Here is a 19,164-nt window from a genome sequence, read left to right on the forward strand (position 1 = left end):
TTGTCAAATATCACCAACATTCACTTTTCTGACAACTATCTGACTTTAGTGTTAAAATCAAATAGTTCTGTTAAAAAAAGACAGCATAGAACTAAACCCACATCTTTGATGAGAAGTGCATGCAGCATAACATCTGTGAGGCCATTGTCTTGTAAAGAAGAAAGCAAAGATGGCTCCTGGAACACAAACACCGTCACCACCTCCGTGGCTAAAATTAAGAGCAGAAAAAAAAAAAGTATTAATGCATTGATCTTATTATGTAACCTTTATTTAAAAAAGATATTGGTCAAAGAATTTCTAAAAGACTGCAAACTCACCTAAAAGAAAAAGTGAAGGACCATAGTACTCTGCGTTACTGATGATGTGCTTGAGTGAGGTAGGCAATGACCCATCCATTACTATGGAAGATTAAAATGTGCATTGTATGAATTGTATGGATCTTAAGATGGTTTTACACTGTACGATGTAGAGACATTTCAGATTATTCCGAAACTCAAATTGTGCACCTGGATCTCATACAAAGCTCATGATAGGAGTGTGCACACTGTATTGAGCAATGGTTGTATACGCTGACCTGCTCACATTTTACGAGGGACATGAGCAAAAGGAGAGATATGTGCATGCGTGTATCTGCCTGCTTTCTTTTCATACACACGCATTTAAACTCACAAAACATCATAGCAATATGTTATGTGCGCTCTGACTGACTCACAACAAATATCAAATATGTCTGATAACTGAAAGATCACCAGTTGTGCACTCATCATGAGCAAGTGACTACAGTTGGTAACCCCCTATACACTGCAAGACAGAAAAGAAGCACGGAGGAACCAACATTCTACTTGAAAATTGTCATGTGACTTAAATTAGTGTCAGAATTGTCCCAAAAATCGCACAGTATAAGCCCACAATTATGAGCACAAACATTAAAATAACAATGACTTACTGTGGCGAATACCATCAGTGAAAGTAGAGTCCTGGATGGCTTTCTTCAAAAAGTTGAGCATTGATTTTAACAGTGCTGCTCGCTGTGGGATACACTGCATTCCTTAAAAGTAGGTGGGGAAAAAAAAAATCAATAGATTATGTAAAATCTATAAATGACTTACTTAATTTGCTAGACATATACCTGGACGTGGTGCGTTGTTCTGTGCCCGGTGGTCTACATCCACTCTTGATCCAGAAGATGTAGATGGGCCAGGGCTACTTTCCATGGCAACTTCTGACACTGAAAAAAAGTAATTTATGAAAATTCTGATAATAAAATATTCCGTCTTCTACAATGGCTTATAAAAAGTGGTTACTAACTTTCCATGTCAGTATCCATGTCTTCAGCATCCACTGCAGAGTTGGGCCTTTGAATCTTTGGCTTGATGACAAAAGGGCACTCTTTCCTTGATAGGTCTACCTCATGCTGCATGTTTATGGAAAATAAATAAAAAAAATATAAAATTATTAACCACATTTATTTATCATTTTTAAAATGATATGTATTAAGCAATAACTCACCTCTAGTCTGCAAATAAAAATGGAAAGGCCGCTGTGGGATTGAAAGGCAGCCATGTCCAAGTTGGTAATAAGGTCCACTACCCGTACCGCTCGTGTCACAAAGGTAATCTGATCCTGCTCATCCCCAAGGAACTTTATGACCTTATAGATTAATAGATTATGACTTTGCTGAAGATTTAATCACAAAAAAAAAACTTAAATTGCATCAACTTTGACTATTTACTTTCAGAAGAGCTTCCATCATGCCACACGAAACAAGTGCCTCCCCTCCAGCATCATAGCTGGCCAAGTGATAAAGGAAAGAAAACAGTGCAGTTGCAAACTGGTGTGGGTATGGTTCCATCAGAGGATCTATAATTAAAAACACATTCTTTAAAGTTTCTTTAGACTATGTCACGCTATCAAACATGACAAGCTTTTTTTCTCACCAATCATTGCCTGTATACAGTTGCGCACCAACACGGGCAAAAATCCATGGTAAGAGGCAGTGCCAGTGCAGTCAATGATGTTCGAAAGCTTTGGAGTCCTTTCCAGGTGAACAATGGATGTTAAAGTGCGCAAAGATGCTGCCTTGATATCCTTTAAAACAATCAATGAACATAGCAAAATGTGACTACATTGCCATCAATGTTTCATGATCATCAATAGCAGACATATACTGCAGCACAAAGATTGACCCAACACAGTAAAGCCTGGAACACATTACAGAATATTTTGTCCTTGGGAGACATGATCCAAGCGTGATTCATTATAAGCAATATTGTATCACGTTCCTCATGTACATTGTATCAGTGAGACTCTGAATATTTCTGTAATATTGCAACCAAAACATGCTTGTTATCACCGCTACTGTTGCAGACAGTCAGGAGCACACACCAGACACAGAAACAGTAAATAAAACAATAATTACTATTCTTAAAGCACTCAATGCCTTTAAGGCAATTAAAAATACAGGTGTATAGCTCCAATTGCTCTGAAACATTTCTTTCTCAAAGTAAGAGTTGCATTATGCTAAAAGCAAAAAAAAAAAAAAAAAAAAAAAAAACAAGGCTGTCATTGTCACCATCAACCATCCAGTTAGTTTTGTCTTTGTGCTCAGAGGATGATACAACTTTAAATCATATATGGTTATTCTCATGTCTGTGGTCTGTAGCAGTAGAGATTCAACTAAAATCGTGTAGTGTGTGCTAGACTTGGGTGTTTTGAGGGTACATTATATCTTACCACAAGCTGTTTGTCTGTAATTTGGAGCACATCAACCAGCTCTTCTATCAGGCCATTATACAGAATACTATTAGCGGACTCTTGGAGTGCGTTTGAGTAAACTACAAAGAAAAAGTACTTTGAATAAACATATTACATTGTCATTTACAAAATCCACCTTCTCCTACCCAGTATAGAAATGGCATGTAGCCTGGCTTGCACTGCTTGCAGTCTCTTCTTGTGGTTGGAGAAGCCATGGGCTAAACGAATGTGTGTGAACAGTAAGGTCTGTTTATCCTTAGGGATGTTATACATTGCAGTCAATGACTCCATAATTTCAGATGGACTTTCAGAAATCTGTAAAATACCAAAACAGTAATATTTGTTGTACTTATTTTTATAAAATATTGGTAGGTTGAGAAATATTACCTTGTCAAGCTGCTCAATGTGAATATAGTGTAGTGTATTACTACTTGTCTGCTGTAAAATGGACAGTTAAAATAAGTCTGGACAAAATAAACATGAAGATGGTATTTTAGTAAATAATGGTAATCTTTACCTTTCTCTCAATTTTGACCTCAGGACCTGGTTCAGCATAGAATTCAAAATGCAGTGTGGTGGCACTGGGGGGATACTTCTGTAAACCAGAATTATAGTATCAAAGACAAGAAACAATAAAAACAAATTACTTAAGGTATCATACATGACTAAGACAACAAGCAAGCAAAATACCGTCATAGGCAAATCCCTGCAGCATTCAGCCAGACCAAAGCCATTTTCCTTTCCACCCCAGCTCTACAAATTTACGAAAGAAAAGCTATGATTAAGTTTTTCTTTGACAAAAAACTGAGAGAAATGGCAAACAGACCTCTGCCAGATGTTGTAGACGAGCTAATAATGGTGTCCTTTTATCAGATCCTAATCTTGTGATGTAGTTGGAACGCTTACTGAACACATATAGCAGGTTCAGCACGGATAGGACCACTTGCATGTCACATGATGCCAGCAAGGTAGTCAAGTGCTGTGAAGAAGCCCCCCCCAAAAAAACAGATACGTATTATATATATTATATTATATTGATTCATTAAAGAGACCATGTGCGACAATCAGCTCAAACCAACCTCTATGGAACTGTAAAGGTGCCTAGAGAAGCTATATTCAATTAGAAGAGCTGTGAAGTTTAGTACTGCCAACAGCAGAGCTTTGAGCTGACTATTGTCTGGACGATCACACACCAGAAGCCAGGACATATTCTCCACTGTCTGGCCTGCATCACAGAGAATGCCATCAAAGCGATCCAGTAGGTCCACCCAGTGGTACAGCTCACACTAAAATAAATTGGGATAAATGCATTTAGTAAGATTTTAAAATAAACAAATAAAATAACAGTTGGAAATCAACCAACATTTACCTTGCCAATATTCCAAGTCTTGATGTGCTGCAGTTCAACCAGGAGCTGATCATCACTACATGCTTTAAGCTTTTCAATAAGTATCCTGCAGTCAGCCGGCTGTAAAGTGTGAAGAGATGAAATCTCAATCAATAATGTATTTATTTCTCATATATTTTGTCTACATCTACATTAAAGGCAAATATAACATTATAACACAATGCCAATGTAGGAATTATTCCTGAGGCATTGCTTAGTTTGTACAAATTTTATCCAATATAAAAAAAACACAAATACTCACAGCTTCCGTAGGGGTCTTCTTTAGCTTACTTCGGTCTACCTTCATTGTCACACCTTTTACTGCGGCCTTCAAGAAACTTCTGTAGATTTGAAATGTTGACGTATTAACCATACATAAGAAAAACAATCAGCTTAATCACTGAGACTTGAGGCATAATAAACTAAAATCTTCTTCTCTTTGATGTTGATCCTACACAAAGTGAAAAGGTAAATATACTACAATAACATAAATATAATAAATAAAAATAAAATACTAAGGACAAATTATTAATATGAATTCTACTTACAGAAGATAGTTTGGCAATGTCCAGGTAACAGCATTTTAGTCACATTACCTACAAAAAGAAAACAATTTAGGCAGATAATACAAACAGATAGATAAGAAAAACACTAAACAATATAGCATTTTCCGTGTCCAGGTCTCTCAGTTTCAATGTGTATTTTCTGATCACATACACATGGTAGCATTTTCAGTTTCTCGGAGAGGGATGTCTAAACTATGGCCCTTGGACCAACATTTATTGTACCGGCTTCCTGCTTAATTTCCTCAAATTACCAAAAGTTGTACCTCTTTACTGAAATTTTTGAAAATGTATGCCATCAGAAATTACAAATGAAACATAAATGTTCCAAGTTGTGTGGTGGACCAGACAAACCTATGTAAACTGCAACATTTTAAAAGATTCAGTTAATCACACTGTAGTCTGTGGCCCTTGTACATGTTTAAATATGCGGCCCTGAATGAAAAAAACAAATAAGAGTTCGGACACCCCTGGTTTTGGGCATTTCCATCAAGTCATGATCTAAACGTTCAGCATAATTCATTCTTATGACAACCATAACTTCCATAAACTATGCAACAGTGCTCATGTAGGATAGAGAATGGCAATCAAGACTTGGTTAATGGAGAACTACAATGAATTGAGTGTGTTTTGTCTTGTATTTCAATGTCTTCCTATGAAAAAGAAATGAAAGTAAACATGAAGTTTAGCTTTATTGTAGGGAATGTTACAATAACATGAAAACCGATTGCCGTTTCAAAACTATAAACTAGCTCATGAATAAGTCTACTTTACTTAAATTACGGTTATTCGGCATTACCTAGGCATTACAGGTGGGCCTACCAAACATCTCATAAATCTGCAAAACAACCAAACAAAACCAAAAACTGCTATGCTGTTGCGGATGTTAGCCTATTAAGCTAATTGTTAACGCTGTGGCACCGGTAGTAAACGTTACCATTTACACGCAACATTAGCTTTAATATGCGCACAAATAAACCATGTTTTAACACCAACACTGTGGAGGACAAAAATGTGTATTAAGGTAAACTCTTAAAGCCAACTGACAACACCACCACAGCTGTCAGCTCGGGTTAAGCCCGCCAAACCGTCACAACTCGGGAGTTGAAAAAAATCCAGGCCGAGGCTTTACAGGCCTCAAACTAAACTCACAGTTTCACTTTGCTTGTTCGGTGTTTGTGGGAACAAAACAGTAAATAACAGTAAGGGTAATATGCGAACATCTTGCATCTGTGTGGAATACCTCACAGCGGGAAACTCTGCCAAAAGAGCTTAGCCTTCAGAGCTAACGTTACACATTAGCCGTAAATTAGCCGCAAGCAGAAATGCACAATAACCCGCTGAATCATTGTCGGACCGTCTAACTAACCTGACACCGCGAGTTTTGTTTACCAGATGCTACAGTCTGAGCATTAACTAGTACACGAATAAACAATAACTTTCATCTATCCGAGGTCTTATTCCCCCCCCCCCCGACTGTCCGCGGTTCTGTCCATAGCACATAGCTGTTGGCAGAGTCAAGACTGGGTTGTGTGCAAAAAAGTGAGTACGGATATAAATGTGTAACTGACGCTTACCGACACAACGCCATTGTGTCCAATAGATTTTGTATTTTATTACCACTGACAACAACAATAATAATAAAACACCCAACATATATTCAAACAAGGTAGATGGCATCTGCATAAACTTCAGAACATACAAGTCAACATGACAGTAACATAATAATACTACCATTGTCTAGCATCCATTCATCACAGCCCTGGTTTTATATGAAATAACTCAGTCTGGTTTATCATTTCCCCAAACCTGAATATATGACAGAATATAAAAAGCAACACATTAGATACAGTAAACAAATACAAACATAGGTTAGCGTTACATACCAGTAATTACTTTGGTTCAGCTTTCATCGCAGGTTTTGCAGATGTTTAAAATGATCTGAAATTTTAAGAAACAGCCAACATATAATAAAAGCCGGCAAATACATTATTATTACTTATAGGTGTGTAGTAGTGTACAAATGAATCGATATCTATGAATTTCAATCTGTTTTAAATTTATGTATATAAATACAACATAGGCTATATGACATTCTAAATGCTAAAGGCTTTCATATGATGGACAAATTAACACCACAAATGCTTTGGCATTCACTAATTAAATATAGAAGCCAGTTACTTCAAGGAAAGAGCAATACTGACAGACACTGCATTAGTCAGGTCAATCAATTTATACCTAATATAGTTTCCCACAAAAATGCCGCCAATCACGCAAGGCACCACTGACAGCTGACTGAGCATAATGATGTAGCTACGTAAAAGTTTACAGCTCATACAGGCTTGATTATTACAAAAACAAAAAAAAAAAAAAAACAACATTACAGACGTTGTCGTTATCTCGTTCAGGCTATTCTATCCTGGATCAAACAAATCAAAGGCGGAAATATAAGTAAAAATGACAGCCTTCCACATTACTTTATAAATGTGCTTGTTGTTTTAGACCACATATCGGATTGTTAACACACCATTCTCAATAGCTATTAAGAAAGTCAGCCATGGTTACATAGAAAACGAAAATATGCCACAAGTCTAACATTACCCAAGTTTCAAGTTAATGCTACATGACGTTAGCTTGTCGTTAGCTTTCAATGCTAAGGAACATCACAATGCTACTGCTTTGCTTTTAAATACAACACTTTATAGCAAGGGGTGAGGAACTTAAATCATACTTGTGGGGATTTGGCTCTTTACAACTGGAGAAACTCGTGGTTTCTCTACAGTCTTTGAGTCATAAAATACCTACACACTGCGAACATGAGTATTCGGTATCTCCGCTAGGCAGCTAGCGATGAGAACCGCACAATGCTCTATCAGTGGGATCATGGCTAAATTAAAAATGGCGGTTTACACGACAGAATATCCGTATTTGCCAGTAAAAGGGACTATAATTGCAACCACGACTCTTGTTTGTGGTGAAATAATTCCGATATGGTTAAACTATGTAGACAAAACCCATAAATTGGCTAAAACCGAAAGCTAGTATACGAACTGACAGTCCAACTCACCTCAAATGCGTGTTACATTTGCTTCTCCATCTTCCACTGGCGAGTAGGACAGTGTGAATTCTCGCGAGAATACATTTTGCTGCGTTATCCCATGGTTTTCCCCTTACTCTGCCAGGGGGGCACTCCCTTATTGTGAAAAACAATGATAATGCGCTTTTTGTTTGTTGAACCAATCACAATGACAACACAACACAATTTTGCATAGAAAAAACACATAGAACATTCATTATAAAAAGCGTTTAAACGTCCAATAACGAATGGGGCTTCTGAAAAAGCATAGGCAGATTTTTTTATAAAAAAGTAGAACCACACTGAGCATCACACCATCACCACCATGTTACTTGCTGTCACTATATATTACATTAAAATGTGATTTAATTTATTATTATTTTGTCTTACTTAATATAGATTATACATATATACATTATATTTACACACACACACACACACGCACACACACATATAGATAGATATAGAGATATAATAATATAAAATGGTGCATAAAGCAACAATCATATAGACAATAATGTGTTTTAAAGTTATATTTAAAACATTGTTATAACATACAGCATATAGTAACATAAAAGAACACAATACAACTAAGTGAAATTTAACAAGGGCATTTTCCAGCACAAGACAAAAGACAAACTGACATGACAATTACTGAGTACAAAGTTTAAAAAAGGGGGTGTTTTCAAAATACAGCAAAGCGTCATGTACAAGTAATTTTACGAAATATTGTAGTTAGGAACTATAAAAGAACTTAAATTACAACCCATATTTACACATCGATTAAAATCCTGTATTTTCACATTACTCACTGCTAAATCTACATTTTGTTACTTGTACATTCTGTGGGAATAAGCACAAACCTAGGCTTGCCCAAAGAGTGCTGCCAATACTCTGGACATAACCTACAGTCAGTTCTAATATTTTTCTGTCCCTATATACATTGCAGATGGTACAAATATATACAACCAAGAAAAAAATAGAAATAAATTGTTGACGTGGTTTTGTACAAGTCTTGATTGATCATAAAATATTCTTTAGGGCACTATCTAAAATTAACTAAATAGACAAGGTAGTTAATGTCACATTTGTATTGGTAAAAAATAAATATTTAGAATAAATAGACCATGTCAAGTTATTCATTCATGTAATTGTTTTTTGTTTTGTTTTTTGTTTTTTTACAAAGAAAATAGATGAGTATTAGGATATATAAACAATACAAATGTAATACAAAAGGTAACTGATGCAGCAGACTATCCAAAATCATGTTAACTACTTATGTCCTGAAAGATTTGTTTCTTGAGACCATCATTTTCTGAGGTATTACAAGGGTTAAAAGAAAAAAAAAATTACAGTAGGATATACTTAGATCTGTAGATGTGAAAAGCTGTACATTTTTTTTTTTTTTTTTTTTTTACAAAACAATTACATCCCTTTAAAAGTTAGTTACAGACACTAAAAGTAAAATTATATGAATCTTGAATATGAATCTTGCTTTAACCAATTATTTCTCTGTGAAGGTTTTTGCCAAGGTGTGCTAAAATAAAAAATAAATAAATAAATAAAATGCCTACATTAGAGTCCCCCTGTGGAGGGTTCACACATGCATGTGTGAAACGTTTTTACTTGTATGACATATAAACTGCAATTTAATACAAACTTTAAAGAGTCACACAAGTGTTTTCTGAACAGTGGTGCAGAACAGTATAATTACTTAAACAGGCATGAATCACTCCATATACAACAGTCTCAATTTTGCATCTGTCACCTTTAAGATGTTGTTAGTAATAATAAAGCAACCTAAAACCTTAAATATGTATTTATTTTAGCGCAACTTTGCAAAAAAACATTACATCTACAACAGAGGCGGGAGTGCACACTGCTGTTAGTTACTGTTAGTGACTGGAACTAGCTGGGGCACTGCTGTGCACAGATCTGCTTCATGTTGATAGCATTTGGTAAACTTTTTCTTAAACTAAATGATTGTAATTAAGTGGAATACCCAATATTTTAAAAAACTTAGCTGAAAGTGACAATAACTTTAGTGACAACTGTAAAATACATACCAAGATGCAAGTGTAAACACTATTTCTAAGTACAAAATATAAATGAGTTTTTTCAAACCTCCTTTAACAAAAATTATTTCTCTCATAGGAGAAGCTTGCCATTGCGGTGGATTTTGAGAATTTTTCCAAGTCTCTGTTTAGCTGTTGCAAGTCCCTTCTTTGGGCGTTTTCCTTCAAATAGAATGAAAGTCAGATATAATATCAGTAAAAAGTATGAGTATGCTTGAAATTTACAGACTTTGTTTAATTTTTTTTTACCTTGGCCAACTCCAGCAACGCCCTGGCTGGCTAATGCTGCAGGGGATGCAGCCGAATGAGAATTGCTGTTTTGTGGAGAAAGAGAAGGACGTCGAGAGGTGAGGAACACACCAGGGGCCATGGCGCCACTGCCTCGTGGTCCTCCAGGGCCAAAGGGTCCTGGGCCCGCTGTGTACTCATGGTCTAGCAGACTGGCAGAGTAGTAGTCCATTCTCCGGTCCGGGCTAAAGTCTCCAGGGGATTCATTGGTAGGTGGTGGTGATGGTGCAGAGGGCTCAGTCTGCACAGGGGGAGGAGACGCTACAGGTGGTGGTGGACGCGGCTTTTTGGTGTACTTTCTTTTTGCAGGCTTTTGCTGCTCCTAAATTAAAAGAAAATCATGCATGAAATGCTAATATGATTAAAAATAAACAACTGGAGAAATGAAAAGCTTAATCTTAAAACATACTTGTTGTGCCAATTTTGCAGCAGCTGCTGCAAGACCTGTCTCTACAGATGCGACCCTTGCCCCCTCCCTGGCTGGTCGTTCCTGTTTTGGAAGAGTGGGCATCACCCTTGCTATATTTTAAAAGAAGTTACATTGTTATATATTGAATGAGTTATAAGAAATGTTGACATTTGTTTTCTTTAATTATATACAATACCCTTTGGACTCCAAGGTGTATCGTCCCAATTTTTCTTTCTTTTCATTTTGGCTCTACTTGCATGGTCTTCTTCATCCGATTCCAAAGAGGGGTAAACTATATAAAAATAAACAGTGCTCTAGTTATTCAATGAACCTATCTAATATATTTGATTAATCTGCAATTGAATTAAACTCTGACCCAGATGACACAAACAGAATGCAGCTTAAGGAGCAGTACTTTATTCATAAAGTACTACCCTGTCCTGATTGTAGTCATACAATTTGCAAGCTCATTTTTTTTAATAAGGGAAGGCTATATCATAAGTAATCGGTAATGTGGTTTTGTTAACTCTATTTCTCTTATTAAAATGGTATTCAAATATTATGCAAATTTACTCTTGTGAGCGTAGTTGTGTTTTGTTTCATTCACACGTGTTTGAGTAACCCTTTCATTACTCTGTCTTCCACTTTGTGACGGCTTGAAGTTAACAGCTACCTTTTACCTTTTGTTTAGTAGAAACTGGAAATTCCAGGGCTGCAATGATCTAAATGATACCGGTAAAGGTAAATGGAGTTAAAAAACACAGTGGAGTTTTCCGTTTGAGAGAAAAGCTAAATATGCAGGATTTGTGTGAATGAAACAAAACAACTCCTGGTATGTTTGTGATAAGGACACAACATCATAGATCATAAAATAGTGTAATATAAATATCGATAAACTTCAGATAACTATTGTTTTCTGAAAATTTTAAACCAGAAATGTCATGTCTTGGTTCACTAAAAACAAACCAATTTTAAGTCTTATTCTTACCATAGTCAGAATCTTTAAAACAGGTTCCAAGCGTCTCTTGTTCATCAGGACTCTCTTCATCACTCAGATGCCGTGCCGGCCGTTTGATGGGCCGTTTTCCAGGTCTCTGAATAATGGGTTTCTTCTCTGGCTTTTTAACCCCTGCAGTTGTCACCCATACAGCTTTGCCTCCTTTGTCCTTCACCACACCTAGTCCCTCCGTCAACCCTCCAGAAATGGATAAAGGTGACGATGAGGATGACGAAGAAGATGATGAGGGAGGATTGGCCATGGAGAGCATGCCTTGTATAGCATCACGGGTGCTGGGGGAGGCTGGGGCTTCCTCACTGAAGAAAATATTTTCCTTTAATGTCTGAACCATGAAAACAAAAATATAAAACCTATACAATATAGGAAACCCTATAAGTTTACCTGAGGGTTGGGTCAAAACCTGCCACCTGTTTACTGGCCTTGAGTAGGTCAAGAATTCCTCCCGCACCTCCCTTCACTCCATGGGCTGCTAGGGTCTCTTCATCTGTGGTATAATCCTCCTTAGAAAAATATAAATATATTGAGATAAAATGTATATGTTTTCCCATTTGACAGTAAAAAATAAAAAAACACATTCTAAAGTGCTTACTTCAATATCAAAGTCAACCTCTCCTGGCTCTCTGATTCGATTTGGATCAGAGCAAGGTTTTGCTCTAGGCAGCTTCCTTGGAAGACCTACGAACACATTTTAGAACATTCATGACTTGAATCTCCAAGGCAAATAATAAGTTTATTCATTATTAAATGATTAAACTAGAAAAGCACTCTGAGAGCGCAGACCTCCGCCAAGGACTACCCCCATTTTTTATATAAATTGCGATAAAATCAGTCTTCTGGATCAGATCCGGATCAGCCTTTGGAATATGAAAGAGGATCCCATTGTCCATCCCTGAGTCAAATTTCATGGGGTTTGGTCAATAATTAACCGAGATATTGAGAAACAAAATTTTTGGCCCCATTTACCACAATGTTAACTAAAATTTCAAAGTGATCCAGAATCCAGGATTTCTACCGGATCACACCCAAAATGAAATCAGTTCTTCCTTTTCACATTTCCAACAAATCCTGAAAATTTCATCAAAATCGGTCCATAACTTTTTGAATTATGTTGCTAACAGACAAACAAACAGACAAACGCCGGCAAAAACATAACCTCCTTGGCGGAGGTAACAACAAAAAAATTGCTTTTCAATATGGCTTTCTTTATAAAGACCAGTACAGCTTTTTCTCAAACTTTCACATGTTCTGGATGCCTTCTACATCCTTCCTTAAAAATGTTACATAAAGTTTCGAAAGAATACAAAATAGAATGTAATAGGAAAAAATATAATTGGGAAGGCAGACAGTATTGTAGAACCTAGAATACTATACCCTGGACAAGTCAGGCTGCAGATGGTGCTGATCCCCTACTAATGCAGGTGGAGACTGGCACCAAAATCTGTGTGCCAGCCGACAAGACACAAAACCAACACCGTAACATCATCTAACTTTTTAGAGTTGGGATGCAGAAAGCATCAGAAACATGTCAAGGAAAAGTAACTTTTTTTGAAAGACCAAATTGATCTTTTTAACATAATAAAGCGCTTTGTGTTGCATTTTTGTATGAAAAGTGCTCTATAAATAAAGTTTGATTGATTGATAAAGTAGTTACTTGATCAAAATGATTTTAGGCCTTACCACTAAGTTTCTTCTTCTTGCTGGATGTTGCTTGCTTGCGTTTTGGAGGAGGAGTCTCATCAATTTGTAGCTCATCCTCAGACTCAAAGTCAGAGGCACTGGATCCCTCCATCTCGAGCTGTTGATAGCTAGTAGCTGATCCTGCTCCATTGCTATTACCGTCTTTCTTTCTACAAATAAATTAATAAAAAGTTATGTCTCCAAGACAAAATGAGAGTCATAAATGTAACTACGGATCTATGAATCCCGGATGACTGGTCAGTAGGGATGAAATAAAACTGTATAATTTGAAAAGTTACCCTTGGATTTTTCCATTGGTTAACACAAGCTTTAATTTGCTTTTATTAAATTTTTCTTCAAAATCATCCAAAGGCAGCTCAAACTGTAAGTAAATACAAAGATGATCAGAATGAGCATACTTTTAATCAAAAATAAATTCAGACTACAAATATTACCTTGTTTTTGCCTTTACATTTGCCAGGTTGAAATTTCTTCAGTGTGTGCTTTGTGTGAATCTCAAGGAGATCAAGTTCTCCTGGCTCAACCTTCATGGCTCCTTTCTGGCTCTTTTTCTTGACTCCTGCTTGTGCTAGAGATCCCAGAACTTCTTTTGGTTTTGGCCCTTTCTTCTTTCCAGGGGGGCGTCCCGAATTCTGGGATGTGGCAAGGGGAGTTTTCGTGAGTGGTGACCCTGGAAATTGAGGCCCTGTGCGGCCAATGTTTTGCTGAAAGATGTCCTATTAGAAAAAATAAATAAATAAATTTGTTCTAAACAAATACAATTATGATACATCAAAAACTTACTTCAACCAGACGGATTTCCTTTGCCAGGTCCTTTACCAGCAACTGAGTATTGATGTTTTCTGGAATCTCCATTTCATGCTCTGTTAATGCCTTGGGAGCACAGAAACAAAAACTGAAAGTGATGACTTAATTTCAGCTAAAAAATTATATGGTAAAAGTTCATTACAGAGAGAAGCAGTCTTGCACACCACTAACGGTGACAAGTACAGGATTAAAAAGGTTTGAGATGCTTTATAATGAAAAAAAAAAATAAATAAATAAAAATTATGAGCCAAATATATAGCATAAATATACCATTTACAAAAAGCATCTGGTAAATCAAAAAAAATATATAAAAAGTTGCCAAACCTCTTTGCGTGTCCAGCTGCGGAAAGCATTGTTTAATGCTTTAGCACCATGAACAAGGTAAGACGCAGGGTGTCTACGATTCTCTCTTAAACCTAAACATTTCCCATAGAAAAATATATTTTGATGATAACAAGAAGCAACAAAAATGAACATGAATAAGCTTGAACACCTACCTCTAAAAGTATCCAAAAGGTGTTTTCCAACATACCAACATACAGTTTCAAAATTGGGAAACTTGAATAGTTCTGCTGTGCTCAACCTCTTCTCTATTTCATATGCTCTAAAAAGGAAAGAAAGGTTATTATTAGCATCACAAGAAATAGCCAGGCCCATAAGTGAAATGTTACAAGTTTTGTTATGTTTTTTCTGGATCAATACATGTTCAACACACAGTTATATCAGCTATAATTTCGCATCCAAAGTGGAGTTCCAGACTTTAGTGAGATTTCATCATCAAAAGATCAAATTGTGATAAAAACATTACATTATGTCTACCTAAAGTCTGGAACTCATTGATATCACAAGATGTTGTGTTTCTTCTGCAATGATACAGTTCCAAGCATTTACAAAACCAACCGTAGTTGCATATCAATGTTGAGGCTATGCAAAAAGTTTCCTCCAAAAGCCAGACAGTCCACTGGAGTAAGGACAGCATGGATCCATCCTGCAATTCAATAAAATTTAAGTAGTGTGAAAAACAACATACCAAATTAAATATAGTGACCATGATTGCATACCAGTTGGAATAAATAATGTGTTCCCTTGTTTAAGTGAACATTTGTAACACATATCAACCTGGTCTCCAAAAAACATTTCATTCTGATTCGAAGAAGAGCTCCATCTCTCAAAAAGTGCCAGGTTGGCTGGTGTGGGGGAGATCAGGTAAAATATTTTTTCACCCTACAGACCAAAAGACCAGAATAAGCTATGTACATTAGTGATATTAAATAATAGTAATGTACAAGTACTTAGTGGTTTTATTATGCTCTTACTCGAAGAACATGGTACCACACAGAGGTGCCTCCAAAGTCGATGTGAAAGTCTGTGTAGCTGTCCTTGACTCCCATTAAGCAGTACTTTTGTACATTAGGACGTTCAAATACAGACTCCTCTGGCCAGAGGTTTTCAACCCATGACAGCTTTCTTACAATCTTTGGAGTCTCCACCAAATTTGAAAGTCTGAAAAATTACAAAAATATATGTTTTTCTAATTTGCCATTTATATTGGAATCTTTACAGAAGAAAGTCTTACCTGGTTTCAGAGAATTCCAAGCTAATTACATTAAGAACCTTGTCTCTATTGGGACTGTTGTAATACTCAACAAAGTCTCCTAAACGCATCTTCAAGTCACACTGACGAGCCACATCAATCACATCAATCTCCTTGTCTGAACCTGTGATTATATAAAAAATTAAAATAAAGAACACATAAAAATTCTACATTCAAGGTAACAGAAAGAAGAGTGTTCATTATTGTACTAATTTACCTATGTAGTTTTCTACATCGCTGACTGTAAATGAAGATGGAGGCAAAGTCATCCCAAGACCATCCCTTCGAAGCACCATAACAGGAACACTAAACGAGTGCTCTTCAAGAAATTCCACTGTGAGCTGGGCACCGGTGGGTTTCAGTAAGACTTCATCCGCACTTGAAGAAATTGGTCATGTTAACAACATACATGTTGTCTTTTAAAAATATAAAATAAAATGGTCTCTATGCACAAAAGAGCCTGGCTAATTACGGTCACAGTGTTATCAACCTACGTTTTACCTCCATTAAATTCCTAAGGGGATTTCCCTCGAGATGCACTAGTATAAATTAATATTAAGCATCAGGCTCCAAGCAGTGAGTTATAGTTTGACAAGATGTAAAACATTTTATGAACAATACAAATACTTAAGTTATGTGTTTATAAAAGGTATGTGTTTTTGTCTCAGAGCTGATACAAAGATAAAGTATAAATAAAGTAAAGTTATATTAAAGACAATAAAAACAATTGTTTTATAAGTAGATTAGTTTAGTTTGTGGTGTTATTATTATTTATTAAGGTTCAAAATCAAGAGGCAAAACCCTTACCTTACCCATAAGTGCCATCCGGTGGAGTAGTGCTTAAGATGTTATCAGTGATACATTAGAATATAATGTAGGTAAGGACAGTAATACTGTTGTTTGTGACCTGAACTAGTTAGGGCTCGGTTGTGCACAGAGCCTTTATTTTAATGTAAATTTAACTGCATTTTATATAAATTATATTATATAAATTATAAAAATACACTGATGCAGATACTTACTTTGGAAAGGTGCGGCTCCGTAGCTCTCTGACAAACTGAGCACTGCCCGTTTTCACAGGTCGACTTGGATCTCTGACCCCAGCAGCACCTGTATCTGACTGCTTAGTTCCTCCGCGTCGTTTACGCACTAAAAGAAAACAAATAATATCAGTAAATTAATTTTCAACAAAAACAAAGAGGTGTTTACTATTGGTGCCCTAAAGCCTTATCAATAATTTGGTTTTACAAATTATACTTTTTTTTTTTTTTTTTTTTACATATACAAGTAATACAGTTCAACACTGTTGTTTTTTCTGATCATGGTCCCTCTCATTAATCACAATTGATTTTGTGAATTATATATAAACTTAGCTACTGGACTGTTTGTTTGTTTGTTTATTTATTTTGATTTATAAATTCCTGAGAAATACATGTGATGTTTTACTCAAAAAATTGTTGTAAATACAATGTCAAAAATAATAATAAAAACCTATTGACAAAGTCACCACAATCTCAGTTGATTCTGTAAGAAACATAGCAGAGCTAGGAGTAAGTACAAGTAAAAAAGAATTGAAAACTTACTGACAGAGGGTCCATGTATAACTTGACAATTTGGACAATGATACAGATCAATCTCTGCAGCGTTTTCCTCTTCAACTCCAACACAGCTACAAGGGAAAAATAACTTACAGATCTCCTCTTAAAACAAACAGTAGTACGTAACATAATAATGTTTTATGCCTAACAAACTCACCTTCCATGAAACCAGTCTTGGCAAATATCACACTCAATCATAAAGCGTGTCACATCATACGGCAGACGGCACAGGCAGTAAACTGGTACAGATGCCATACTGGATGAGTTTTATACCGCTTTGTTGTTGCAAATGACCAGCACTTGACTGGTGGTTGAAGTCAGATATGAATCTAATGCTAATGAGTAATCCTCATGGTCCATATACATAAAAAGACCTGTAGGATAGAACCATCACATCAGATATGTTAATTGATTTAACAATTTATACATGTTTAAGAAAGCAATTGTCTAAGGGACTATACATATTGTGTAACGCTAATTACTTTAAAATGCTCAGTAATAATAAGAATTACACAGAACTAGATTAAACAATAAGATGTGGTGTTTGCACTGATGACATATGTAGATAAGTAGGTTGGATATTAAACATTTCGCATGTGCTGTTTGTAAACACAATGTGGCTGTGTTGTTTTCAAAGAACCAAGCTAAGCTAGCTAGTTCTGCTAATACGATACGAAGCTAACGTTAGCCGTGTTTACCAAATACTTTAAGACTGTTTTACAGAGAAGAAAAAATATTGGAAACGACACCATACTTGATTTGCAAATATATTATGTAGGGAGGGACGAAACATGCCAAAAGAAGCCAAACACACCAACTTACCGAGTTAGCGTAAGATAGCTGAAGCAGCAGCGCTGCTAAAGCAGATGTAATCCCTACGCAAGTCCGGGGAAGTAGCGGCCCTGTTATATAGTTATTAGCTATTTTAAACGCCACATTCTCATTGTAAGCTGAAATAGGCAATTCAATGAAATTTTGGTCTATAAATTTCCGAAAAATCTATAAACACAGTCAAATCAGACCTTAAGCGTCCAAAATAATAATAAATAACGGCGAGTATAAATGCATCAGCGCCATTTCAAAGACAAGAGCGTCACCGCGTCATTACGTCACGGAATCGGTTGAAAAGAGACCAATGTAGTTTTTCAACATCGATCATGGGGCTTTGAGAGTAGATTCTCCTCTATAAAATTTATTAATTAAAATTAATCCTAGAATCTGTAGGCCAGGTCTATATTTTAAAATGTCTTCACATTTGTTAAAACTCCGATCTATGCTATTTAGTTTTCAAATCAGTAAAGCGCAGTGCACTAGACCAGACACACGAGGTACAGGATGTAACTCATAATTTATTAAGATTAGTTACAAAAACATGAATATAATCAATGAGATTAGTCACATCTACAGAGGCTATTCACCAGCAACATATACTTTAAGGTTTCATATCTTGGTGATTCCCCGAAATATGGGACTTCCCCAGAATTTAACAAGGATTAAAAAAAAAAAAAAAAAGCTCAACTTGCTGGTGCCCTCTTTATTTCCAAACCTATTGTCCTGTAAAAGAAACACACACTGTAAATGTAAATCTGACTCAGCCACTGAATGATGTAGGCGGTTGTTATTAGGCATATTGTTTTTGCTGAGGGATTCCTTTAAAAATAAAGAAAAAAGATGAAAACCAGTGTCATAAGGATTTTATAATTTCTCCAATGTGTGAATATCCAACATTATTTTACAATTTGTACACCCTGTTTAATACAAAAATAACATTTATCTTTTAGATAACATTTTAAGCATATATTAAAGTCTTTCTCAACCCATACTGAGCTGAAGTTTGTGGCTGTTGTCACAGTATCCCCCTTAATCATGAAGAAAAAAAGTTATTAAATAACTTTTT

At 36.0% G+C, this 19,164-nt stretch overlaps 2 protein-coding genes across 13 annotated transcripts in view; both read right to left on the reverse strand.

Moving 5' to 3' along the window:
* The window catches only part of huwe1 (HECT, UBA and WWE domain containing E3 ubiquitin protein ligase 1), a 30,227-nt gene extending 22,358 nt beyond the window's left edge, over window positions 1–7,869 (reverse strand). For 7 of the 12 annotated variants that reach the window (XM_055166375.1, XM_055166377.1, XM_055166376.1 and 4 more), the window contains exons 1-21: window positions 7,772–7,869; window positions 6,591–6,645; window positions 6,439–6,513; window positions 4,690–4,737; window positions 4,404–4,592; window positions 4,124–4,222; window positions 3,834–4,040; window positions 3,581–3,733; window positions 3,445–3,507; window positions 3,272–3,349; window positions 3,142–3,192; window positions 2,901–3,069; window positions 2,734–2,834; window positions 1,938–2,088; window positions 1,733–1,860; window positions 1,510–1,650; window positions 1,309–1,414; window positions 1,130–1,228; window positions 947–1,048; window positions 318–398; window positions 102–208 (exon numbers count right to left, since the gene is read on the reverse strand). In XM_055166375.1, the coding sequence (XP_055022350.1) occupies window positions 102–208; window positions 318–398; window positions 947–1,048; window positions 1,130–1,228; window positions 1,309–1,414; window positions 1,510–1,650; window positions 1,733–1,860; window positions 1,938–2,088; window positions 2,734–2,834; window positions 2,901–3,069; window positions 3,142–3,192; window positions 3,272–3,349; window positions 3,445–3,507; window positions 3,581–3,733; window positions 3,834–4,040; window positions 4,124–4,222; window positions 4,404–4,514 (1,947 nt within the window). In that variant the 5' untranslated portion in view covers window positions 4,515–4,592; window positions 4,690–4,737; window positions 6,439–6,513; window positions 6,591–6,645; window positions 7,772–7,869. The remainder of the gene's footprint in view (window positions 1–101; window positions 209–317; window positions 399–946; window positions 1,049–1,129; window positions 1,229–1,308; window positions 1,415–1,509; window positions 1,651–1,732; window positions 1,861–1,937; window positions 2,089–2,733; window positions 2,835–2,900; window positions 3,070–3,141; window positions 3,193–3,271; window positions 3,350–3,444; window positions 3,508–3,580; window positions 3,734–3,833; window positions 4,041–4,123; window positions 4,223–4,403; window positions 4,593–4,689; window positions 4,738–6,438; window positions 6,514–6,590; window positions 6,646–7,771) is intronic. The other 5 variants (XM_055166383.1, XM_055166374.1, XM_055166381.1 and 2 more) reach the window with 4 other exon arrangements.
* Window positions 7,870–8,298: 429 nt separating this feature from the next.
* phf8 (PHD finger protein 8) lies at window positions 8,299–18,387 on the reverse strand. The gene is made up of 22 exons (XM_020929640.2): window positions 18,090–18,387; window positions 17,425–17,641; window positions 17,253–17,338; window positions 16,692–16,818; window positions 15,887–16,047; window positions 15,652–15,793; window positions 15,392–15,578; window positions 15,137–15,299; window positions 14,976–15,063; window positions 14,573–14,679; window positions 14,400–14,491; window positions 14,052–14,141; window positions 13,703–13,984; window positions 13,547–13,629; window positions 13,248–13,417; window positions 12,160–12,245; window positions 11,952–12,070; window positions 11,541–11,866; window positions 10,749–10,844; window positions 10,553–10,662; window positions 10,105–10,465; window positions 8,299–10,017 (listed from the first exon to the last, which is right to left on the reverse strand). Exons 2-22 carry the CDS (start codon window positions 17,520–17,522, stop codon window positions 9,929–9,931), a joined length of 3,063 nt encoding a protein of 1,020 aa, XP_020785299.1. The 5' UTR covers window positions 17,523–17,641; window positions 18,090–18,387; the 3' UTR covers window positions 8,299–9,928.
* Window positions 18,388–19,164: the final 777 nt, after the last annotated feature.

The sequence above is a fragment of the Boleophthalmus pectinirostris genome, unplaced genomic scaffold, assembly GCF_026225935.1.
Source record: "Boleophthalmus pectinirostris isolate CB_2022bp ecotype Guang Dong unplaced genomic scaffold, ASM2622593v1 HiC_scaffold_8, whole genome shotgun sequence".
Lineage (NCBI taxonomy): Eukaryota > Metazoa > Chordata > Actinopteri > Gobiiformes > Gobiidae > Boleophthalmus > Boleophthalmus pectinirostris.

Coding starts and splice junctions, on each gene's coding strand:
- phf8 (XM_020929640.2), bottom strand. CDS start 17,522: ATGGCATCTGTACCAGTTTACTGCCTGTGCCGTCTGCCGTATGATGTG. Junction 14,492..14,572: donor CCTTTTGGATACTTTTAGAG/GTAGGTGTTCAA, acceptor GGAAATGTTTAG/GTTTAAGAGAGAATCGTAGA. Junction 10,845..11,540: donor TTTTAAAGATTCTGACTATG/GTAAGAATAAGA, acceptor ATTTTTATATAG/TTTACCCCTCTTTGGAATCG.